This window comes from Barbus barbus (genome assembly GCF_936440315.1).
Source record: "Barbus barbus genome assembly, chromosome: 32".
Classification (NCBI taxonomy): domain Eukaryota; kingdom Metazoa; phylum Chordata; class Actinopteri; order Cypriniformes; family Cyprinidae; genus Barbus; species Barbus barbus.
This window is the reverse complement of record NC_136760.1, coordinates 28,727,514-28,738,946: the sequence shown is the minus strand read 5'-3', so window position 1 is coordinate 28,738,946 and position 11,433 is coordinate 28,727,514. Positions and strand designations below refer to the sequence as shown.

Here is an 11,433-nt window from a genome sequence, read left to right as displayed (position 1 = left end):
CAAATGCTGCTGTTTCATGACACACGTTTGAGCAGTTCAGCAGGATTTTATCCTCTTTTTTATGTTTTAACTGCGGAAAATTTGTGCAAAAACAACTTCAAGCTGGTTCAGGAGTCTCTGTGGCAAAAAAAAAAACTCTATAAATGTACAATGTGGGAGGAAAATGATCAATAATGAATTCCTCTTTTATTTGTGATATGTAATATTTGATTATTGTGTTCTATGCATATCTGGTTGGGAGTTTAGTGCCTGTTTCTGTCAGATTATGTAGTTCAGGTTGTGTTTGAATGTGAAACCAAGATGGAGTGGCGTTGATTTCAAATAAATAAATATGGCGTGTTTTTATATGGTTAGAAAACAATATGCCCTCAAAAACATGTATATGACTCTGAAAATAAACTAAATCTCTGATTATGGGGTATTTCAGATTTCCTCTTGATAAAAAGTGTATTTTTGACAGAGATTTGAACGACTGCCTGATAATATCTGTCTGTCCTGTGAATATTTGTTGTTTTTCCAGTATGTTTGGAGTAAAAGATCCCTCGATCAGTGATCATGTCATGTATATTACACTGCTGTAACAGCAACAGATGGTTCTGATTGTTCAGATACAGTACTGTTGTTTATGTGATTCTGACTTCAGAAGTTAAAATCTCTAAAAATGGAGGTTTTTACAAGAGTTCAGATCAAATATAGAGTTACACTTCCCTCTAGTGGTCATAATAAAATCCCTAAAAAATAATATAAACCTTATTTATTATAGCGTAAGACACTTTCTGAAACACTTTGGTTCACTGTTTCTTTATTCAGGATAATATACATCTTTATATTGATTACTATAGCACTGGGAGTGATAAATTATAAACTGCTGTTCAAGATTATATGAGTTTTGTCTTTACTGAGATGTTCAATAAAGCCAACTGTGTTTTTGTGGTTATATATTTTGTATGAGGTGCTAAATATTTGATACATTTATCCAGTGCTGTTTTTTTTTTTACACAGATTGATATTCTTGTAAAAGTAGTCACACCAGTATTCACCAACCCCCCCCACACACACACACACACACATCACAGACCCCCCCTCACACACACACACACATCACACACACACACACACACACAATCACAGACACCCCCCCACACACACACACACATCACAGACCCCCCTCACACACACACACACATCACACACACACACACACAATCACAGACACCCCCCCACACACACACACACATCACAGACACCCCCCCACACACACACACACAATCACAGACCCCCCCTCACACACACACACACACATCACACACACACACACACACAATCACAGACACCCCCCCCACACACACACACACATCACAGACCCCCCTCACACACACACACACACATCACACACACACACACACAATCACAGACACCCCCCCCACACACACACACACACACATCACAGACCCCCCCTCACACACACACACACATCACACACACACACACACACACACACACAATCACAGACACCCCCCCACACACACACACACATCACAGACCCCCCTCACACACACACACACATCACACACACACACACACACACAATCACAGACACCCCCCCCACACACACACACACACACATCACAGACCCCCCCTCACACACACACACACATCACACACACACACACACACACACACACACACACACAATCACAGACACCTCCCCCTACACACACACACATCACAGACCCCCCTCACACACACACACACATCACACACACACACAATCACAGACACCCCCCCCCCCACACACACACTTTATTTATTTTTATTATATATATTTTTTAATTGAGTTATAAATATAATTATTTATTGTAGCTATACAAAACACATTTAGTTTATTTAGTTAGATTTTTCTTTTTAAATAAAATAATGAAAAAAAATAATAAAGTGTGATAATACTGTTATATTTTAAAATAAAAAGGGAGTATTAATTACAAATACAATTATTTTATATTAAACTTAAAAATAAAATGCTATATATATATTTTTATATGTATTAATTTTCAAACTTACATTTATTTATTTTTTAAATTAGAGTTCAATTTAATCAGACAAATAGTATAATAAGACATTTGGGCTGTTACCAAACTAATAAAATCAGCAAAAATATCAACAAAATGCATCTTTGCAGTGCAGAGGAAACACAGAAGCTGCGTCTGAAGAGGAACAGATATATTTACCTGTTAATGCAGCTCTGAGGGACATGGAATGCTTTAATCTGCAGTTACACATGAATAAATAATGGTTTGATTCATAAAACGATGAAAACTGATATTTGAAATTATTTAAAAAATTTAAAAATACTGTAAATGTGAAATTAAAACCACCAGTAGGTGGCATCAAGTCACTGTTGAGAAGTGAGTCATTGCGACTGAACCGATTCATTTAAACGAGTGATTGATTGATTCATTCAGGAACGAATCACCATCATGTTGCTCAGAGATGCAGAACAGTGCTGTGGCTGTGTTTGGAATTATTATTGTTGTTGAAATAGCGCAAAAACACTAAATATGGTGTCTAAAACGTAAGTCTCTTAATGTTAAGTTCTTGTTTATTGAACTGTTCACATTAGTAATCATGATGGTTTTTAGAGCAAAAAAAAAATGGTGCTCGATCTTCGTGTGAAACTATATGAAATTATATAAATATATAAATTTTCTTCTCCCATATCTTGAATTTTCTGATCATTCTTCATGCATGGTAATACTGAATCATGCAGTGAAACGCACCTGGACTTCTGTAAGTAATGTATGCGTGCACTGCAGTACACTCGATAAAACAACAATTACGAAATTATCTCAAACGATATATATTGCACACCCCTATAACAATGGCTATATCACAACTAAAGGCAGTTATTATTGTTTTTGGTATTGACTTTTTTAAGTTACTTGTCCGATTGGGCAAGTACATTTCTCTTTCACTTGGCCGTCCAAAACACTCAGTTCTCCCGGACAAGCGTCACTGTCGAGCGCTGAAAGGTGTTCTGTGTGTAATGCCTGGAAGCGGCCGCTGGGTGTCGCTGTCGCCGCAGGAATCGTGCGTCAGGTGACGCACAGCACAGGTGTCCAATTAAAACCTGCCGGCGGGAAAGATGCACACACACACACACACACACACACACTCTCAAACACAAACACACGGCTTTCATTCGAGTTCGGCCAGAGGAACAGCATAAATCGAGTTGTTTGTATTGATAGCGAGTCAGGTTTAATGTCACAGAAGATTTTCTTGATGTTTTAATCACGAAACAGATTTGAGCGTCTTTGAAATGACTAGATTCAGCTGAATTTGAGCTGATTTCAGATTCACATGCATCACTAGAGCTCTACAGAAGTGAGTTCAATTCTGTTTTCTTTTATTATTTCTGGGTGACTGTAAGACATTATAGTCGTGTTTTTATATATATATATATATATATAAACACACTGAAAAACATGTTTTTAAGGTAAGTGGTCGCAAACAATTTATTTTAGTTACATTTAATAAAAAATAAAAATGTTGAAAGTTAGTCAACTAAATTTATTTAAATGTAGCTAAAATAAATTGATTGCAACCACTTACCTTTCAAATGTAGTAAATTCTATGAATCATTTTTTTCTATGTATGTATGTATGTGTGTGTGTGTGTGTGTGTGTGTTTATTATTGTGTGTAATCTATATTATATTTATTTTATATATAAATCTAAAATTTTTCCTTTATGTATACGTGTGTGTGTATGTATGTATGTATGTATGATGTGTATATATATATAAATTAACTGGTTTGTGTCAGTGCAGAAACACTGCTGTTGAGTTTGCGTTCATTAAGAGTTTCTGGATTATTGTCAGATTATATTAAACCTTCAAATAATCAGCTGCTCAATACACCGGTTATTAATTCTTCCTTATTTCTTAGTCATAGTAATAATTTCTGATTGCACTGGATAGAACTGCAGCATGTTTAATTTTGCAGTAGATAAGAAATTAAATAATTGCAGCACAAAAGTATGTCTTTCAGTGAAAATGGCTAAAAATCCTTAAAATAAGACGCATGCGCAAACATCACAGAATATAAATTATATTTATATTACCTAAACTAATACTTTTTTTTACACTCCTAAGTTTTTCATTTTTTGAGCTTTTGTTGTAATTTAATAAATTTATATTTAGCCCAGGGTTGTTATAGTTAAATATACAACTAAAGCCATAAAAAAGTGTTATTTGAAATAAAATAAATGCTAACTTAAATATAAAAATATTTCAGCTACTCCCCATAGCAATATTTCTCATTTCCATCTCATTTATCTTGATGTACTATATATAAATATATAAATAGCTCAAACTGAAAGAACAATATTTAAAAACAACAGAAACTAATAAAAATGACACAAACCAACACAATTTAACATTAAAAGCAATATAAATAAACACATGCAGAAAATATAAAGAAAAAAAATACATAAGCAGTAAATATAAGAATAAAACCAATTCAAAATGTTAACAAAACAACAAGAGTATCTCAATGATACTAAAATAACAGTTCACTGAACAGCTCCGCTGAAACCAAGCGTGACCCTGGACCACAAAACCGGTCATGAGGGTCAATTTTGTGAAATTGAGATTTATACAATAAATAATCTTTCCATTGATGTATGGTTTGTTATGATCGGACAATATTTGTCTGAGATACAACTATTAGAAAATCTGGAATCTGAGGGAGCAAAAAAATCTAAATATTGAGAAAATCTCCTTTAAAGTTGTTCAAATGAAGTTCTTAGCAATGCATATTACTAATCAAAAAGTTTTGATATATTTATGGTAGGAAATTTACTAAATATCTTCATGGAACATGATCTTAATATCCTAATGATTTTTGTCATAAAAGAGAAATGTATAATTTTGATCCATACAATGTATTGTTGTCTATTGCTACAGATATACCTGTGCTACTGATGACTGCTTCTGTGCTGCAGGGTGTCAAATGTGTCAGACAGGAAAAAAATAATAATTTTACAAAGCTAATGTATTGCTTAGTCATAATACGATTTATTTCTGCTTGCATTGAACAGTTTTCTCAACTGGTGTGTGTGTGTGTGTGTGTGTGTGTGTGTGTGTGTGTGCTGCAGCTGGTGTGTGTGAGAGTGTGTGTCGCGATGCAGATGCCGGAGACTGCAGGGTTCAGGCAGAAGCTGCTGGAGGCGTTGAGTCTGGGCAGGCGGCAGCAGTACTGCCTCCCCCACGCAGACGCAGACGTCCCTCTCTACCCCTCCTTCTGCAGAGGAGAGGAGGACAGTGAGCTGCTCTCTTTCATCACAGCCTCCTCCTCCATCACTCTCCTCTCCTCGTCATCATCGTCGTCCTCCGAGAGCGAGAGTGAGTCAACCCTCTGCTTGCGCAGACGCAGACCGCCAAGCCGTCATGGCGTGAGAGAGCCGCTCATCATGGGCAATCAGGATGGAAAGCCAAAGCGCTCCGAAGGTGCGGCGGATGAAACCGCGGCTCACGACGGCACAAAGAAAGGGAAGAAGCCACGAGGGGAGGGAGGGAAGAAGAAAAACAAATCCGACAGATCCTCAGTGTTCCCTCACATACGCAAGCGCAAGCAGCAGAGCAAGGCTAAAAGCTTTCTGAGCGGATCCAAAGAGGATGCAGCATCGCTGGATGAACTGGACAGCGCTCCGTCGCTGTGCAATAAGACGCCCGATCTCTCCGGAGATGAGCTCGGACATTCGGACGCCGAGCCCGAGCATCCTCGTCTGGAGGAGAAGAAGGTGGCTAGCTCTGGATCCGATACGGATATGTACAGCTTCCACTCAGCTGCGGAGCAGGAGGATCTGCTGGCTGACATCCAGCAGGCCATCCGTCTGAAGCAGAGCGTGATGCTCGGCTCTGTCCAGATTCCCTGGGAGTGCAAACAAACCGGAGATGCTAAAAACACTCCCACCCCCGACTCAGAGCCGTTCACCGTACTAGAAGCCATTCCTAAAGTGGAAAAAAACGTGATTGTGCTCCCTGGGGAGGAGCCAGCTGTGAACGGGCTCTCAGAGGAGGCCCTTTGTGCTCCGGTCGCCGTGGAAACGGTCACAAAAGAGCCCGAGGCCCCTCTTCCTTCTCCTCCTCCAGCGGTTGCTCCTACATACAGCACCACAAGCTTCCCGGACCTGACAGCGTCGTTCGAAAGCGCCGTGGAGGCCGTGGAAGATGACCGTTCGCCTCCCAGCACAGATACAGCGTCTGACCTCAGGTAGAGCAGTCAAAACTGTGCATTTAACTCTTTCCCTGCCAGCGTTTCTGAAAAAAGTTGCCAGCCACTGTCAGAGTTTTTGCTGATTTTCACTAAAATATTATCATGCCCTCCAGAATATTTTGTTGTAAGAATATCTGAACATGCAATGCATCAAAGTAAAGATCAGAGTTTTATTCTAGCTTTTTTTTTATCAACACTTGAATGTAGGTAGATTTCATAAAAAAAAAAAAACATTTTGAGCAAAAATCTGAGAAAATTGCATTTTTATCAAATACTACATCTGGATCATATTCAGTAATATTATCAAAGCAGAGCTGCAGTAGATGTCTTCCATCAGTATCCCAAAGCTTCACAGGCCTTTAACACTTTCTGGATCCACATTTCACTCTGAAACATTAGGCAGTTTTCATTGTTGATGATGGTTAGTGTTGATGATCACATTATTTTTCATATGCGTATGCTACATCCTGGTCTGTGATTTTGATCGACACGTTCTAGACTCATTCAGGAGATGCGTCCTAGTGAATAACAGTGAAAACATGGAAACCCGGAAAATTCAGTGTTTGGTGGGGAAAGAGTTAAATATTTAAAAGGCATAATTTGATGTATTTAAAAATGTATCACCAGAATGTGTTTTAGAATTTTTATCTAGTGTCTTTTATAACTTTTTGTTAATTGTATACCTTGTGTAATTTATTCTGAGATCCCCATGAAAATAGCCTTGATGTTGGCTTCATGGTTTTAAAAAGTGAATAAGTAATTAAATTGCTGACAGTGAATAATGCTCTCTGCCAGTAAGGGTTCAATACTTCATTCATATGGGTCAAAATTATAGATTTTTCTTTACAGGATATTAAGTAAAGATCATGTTCCTTGAAAATATTTTGTAAATTTTCTATATAAATATATCAAAACTTCATTTTTGATTAGTAATATGCATTGCTAAGAACTTCATTTGAACAACTTTAAAGGAGATTTTCTCAATATTTAGATTTTTTTGCTCCCTCAGATTCCAGATTTTCTAATAGTTGTATCTCAGACAAATATTGTCCTATCATAACAAACCATACATCAATGGAGAGATTATTTATTCAGCTTATCAGATGATGTATAAATCTCAATTTTAAAAAAATTGACCCTTATGACTCTTTGTGGTCCAAATATCACTATCTTTAAATCACTTATTTAAAGTTTTGGTCATATGGCCCACTCATAATTGTGTTAATTTTTTCCGGTAATGGAGCAGGTCCGCAGGCTCACTGGAGTGTCTCACCGTCATCGAGGAGCTCGTCCAGCGGCGCAAGAGCAGCGTTTCGTTCCCTCCGGAGAGTCCTCTGGCCACACGGCTGCTGAAGTCTGTGGTCAAGCCCTATCCACCCATCAGCACGTCCTACATCAAAACCACCACTCGCCAGCTGAGCTCGCCCTCCTGCTCACCCGCGGCGTCGCCCTCCCACAGCCCGCTGTCCACCCGCCGCGGACCAGACCGAGCCCAGAGGAGGCGCGTCCAGCGCCAGCGCTCCTACAGCACCACCGGCCCCATCAGCCGCTCCGCAGACTGGACCGAGGAGCTCCGCCCGCTGCCGTCCAAAACCAGCTGCTCGGAGGAGACGCTCAGAACCAGCGCCAATCAGAGCTCCACATGCAGCTTCCAGGAGGTCTTCACAGGTCAGTTCAAACCAAACCAACAGCACCCTCAGTTAAAGCTGTAATAATGGCATTTCATTGCAGATTTGGTCATAACTATCCAGTGCGTTACGATTTGAGCTCTAGGAGAGAGTTTTCTATTTATTTGCAGCGTCGGGCAAAGTTAATCCCAGACAAATGTGTCCCTGCAGCACAAAAGCAGTCATGAGTAACACAGGTATATTTGTAGCAATAGACAACAATACATTGTATGGATCAAAATTATACATTTCTCTTTTATGACAAAAATCATTAGGATATTAAGATCATGTTCCATCAAGATATTTAGTACATTTCCTACCATAAATATATCAAAACTTCATTTTTGATTAGTAATATGCATTGCTAAGAACTTCATTTGAACAACTTTAAAGGAGATTTTCTCAGTATTTAGATTTTTTTTGCTCCCTCAGATTCCAGATTTTAGTTGTATCTGCTTATTGTATATTTCTGCTGCTTATCAGCTAGAATCCCTTCACCGCTCAAATGGCTGGAGTTTTTGTTCAGGTGTTGTTCAATCATTATAACTGCAGATGTGATGTAAATAAGAGACTCATTGTGCAGCGTAGAGAATTTAATCGATTATCACGTAACTTTGTGAGATCACGATGAACTGAGTGACCGCTTTATAAAGGAAGCGCTATTTGTGCCATAGATTCAAACATTAAAGTAGACACTTAACTTGGATTTATTGTGCTTTTTATGTATATAAAATCACTTTTGCACATTTTAATTTGACCAAAATTGGATGTGGCAATAATATGGGATATTTGCACTTTTTAAGAGTTTTTTGTCACCCTGTGGAAGAATTTAAAATGCGACGAAGACAAAAAGGTAATGCAGGTTTCATGCAAAACTAAACAGCATGTTTTTTTATAGTTATATATGGGTCAAAGACAATGTTTTAGGCATTCAAAAAAATAAGTGTAAGGCATATTTACAAAAAACATTGTTAAAAGATCTAAAGTTTCTTAAAATACTAACTAGTTGTCATTTTTAAATCTTTACCAATCATTGCCACTGTCCTTTAAACCAATAGGGTTATAATAATTTAAAATATATAGTAAAATTTAATAGTTTGTTCTTTTTTTGATTGCTTATTTTATGCTTTAATAAGTACAGAGAAGTATGCAGCTTCATTTTTATAGTTAAAATGAATGACGATGGACTGTTATTTCATCCATATTTTGACATTTAATTTTTTATAAAAGTTATTTGAAAGACTCTTTACTAGCATTTGTAAATGCATGTGCTTTCTATGTGTATAAAATCTAAAATTTAAATTTAATTTATGCCAACACCAAAATCGGAAGTGGCGATGAGGAATATTTGTGTTTTCTGAAGGAGCATTTACAAAGAAATGAAGACCAAAAGGTGATTTTAAACACTAATGGCTGTTCAAACACTGAAGCACAGGATAATATTCTCTACATCTGAATTTGCGTCTCTAAATTCTTCCCATTTCATGCATCACTGCTAAAAAATCCACTGTAATAAACCAAGTAACAGAGCAATTCATTTGTTACAGTCAGGCTTATTATAGTTAACTAAACTGAAACCATTAAAAACACTTTCGTTATTTGAAATAAAATAAACAATAACTGAAAAAAATATTTTTTTTTTCAATTAGTCATTCCTCATTTTTATTTAGTAAATTGTAAAGTGTAAAGTGTCTAGTTGACCGCAGTGATCTGGATGACTAGTTCTGACCCATCTCTAGTATGTAGAGTATACAGTGTGCACTGGACACAGTATCCCACAATGCAGTGCACTCAACCTTGCATTTCCAGTGAGGTTTGAGGAAACAAAATTGTCTTCTATTAATTCCCAAATTTCAAAGTAACCATATATATTATTATGAGATCATGTGACAGTGTAGCACACAACTGCTTAATTATTGTTTTATATTCTTTTTCTGTAATGCATGCATTTATTTAGATAATAGGCAGTGCATTAGTATTCCATTCTGAACACAGACCGAGTCTCTGTCCTGTAGAGAGGCATTATGGGATCGCTGGAGATGCTGTCATGTGTCTGAGCAGTGAAAGCAAACATGTTGAGTTTGATCACGTCACACGCTGACAGAGAACAGCACAGAGTGAAGCAGAGCGCGTGGGAGAGATACAGAGAGACCGGAGCGTCTGTACAGAACCAGAATAAAGAGAGACTGTTCTGTTCTGGCCGTGGAGTGAATATATTCTCTCTTTCAGTCAGAGCTCTGTGTGTTAGTGACTGATGAACAGCTCTGGATCTGAATGAATCCGTCTGATTCCCAGATTTCCACTAATAACATGAAACCACATGTTCAGCAGGAGCTATGTTTACATGCAATAAAATAATCTGTTAGTAATGAGATGAATGGCTTAATTGGGCTGGAAAGCCTTCATGTGAACGCTGTAATTGATCCGATTGAGCTCGATTAGATTAGAAAAGTTACCTGAAATAATCTGATCAAGAAGAAAAAATGAAGAATGTAAAAACTGGACTCAACTGGACTGGTTTTCTTAAAAGGATTAGATTAAAAAAACTGGATTCAAAAATCCATTTTTCGCACGTGCTGTGAATTGATGCATGTTTACAAACATTTGATATCTTATGCACGTGTTTATTTACGTCTCATTTCTTATGAACTGTTCCGGGCAGGAGGCTGATTAATTTCTAAATATTTGCTAAAAAGCTCTTCTGACACTTAAAAATATATAAAAGCTATGTGATTTATTTATTTTTCTTCTTAATTCATACTCTTTCCCCCAGAATTGTGAGATATTGTGTTTATCCTGCAATTGGTATTTAAAAGAGCATCACCTGAATGTTTTAAATGTCTTGTATACTTTTTGTTAATTGTATGACTTTTGTAAGTTATTCTGTTTTTGCCATGAAGATAGCCTTGCTGCTGAGACGGTATTAAAACATAAATATAATAGTGCTGTCAGATGATTAATCGCATCCAAAATAAACGTTTTTGTTTGTAATGTGTGTACTCTATATATTTATATTGTATATAAATACACGCACAGTATATATTTTGAAAATATTTGCATGCATATTTATATTTGTATAATTTATATTATATATAAATATATTTAATATACAAATAACAATTTTCTTAAATATAAACGTGTGTGTGTATTTATATATACGTAATAAATGTACACTCTACACATAAGTGCTATATAAATGCATCATTCATTCATTCACATATATTATGTAAGCAAACTTATTTTGAATGTGATTAATTGTGATTAATCGTTTGATCTCCAATCTCAATTCTGATTTTTTTTTTATCTCTCAATGCTGACTTTCTTTCTATTGAGCTTGAATGTCATCTGTAAAGCAGCTCTACAGAAGACTATAGTGTCCTGACTGAGCTCAGTGAGTAAATGATCTCTATGCGTTCTGTTCTCTGGAGCAGATGGTGTGATCAGGCCCTGAGGACTCGCATCCATTAGTGACGTCACATGCTCGCTCTC

At 37.0% G+C, this 11,433-nt stretch overlaps 1 protein-coding gene across 1 annotated transcript in view; it reads left to right on the top strand.

The window, feature by feature from the left end:
• Positions 1–4,982: 4,982 nt before the first annotated feature.
• fmn2b (formin 2b) overlaps positions 4,983–11,433 on the top strand; it is a gene marked incomplete at its 5' end in the record, with an annotated part of 58,019 nt that continues 51,568 nt past the window's right edge. The window contains 3 exons of the mRNA XM_079389821.1: positions 4,983–5,015; positions 5,157–6,262; positions 7,524–7,945. Of these exons, the coding sequence (XP_079245947.1) occupies positions 4,983–5,015; positions 5,157–6,262; positions 7,524–7,945 (1,561 nt within the window). The remainder of the gene's footprint in view (positions 5,016–5,156; positions 6,263–7,523; positions 7,946–11,433) is intronic.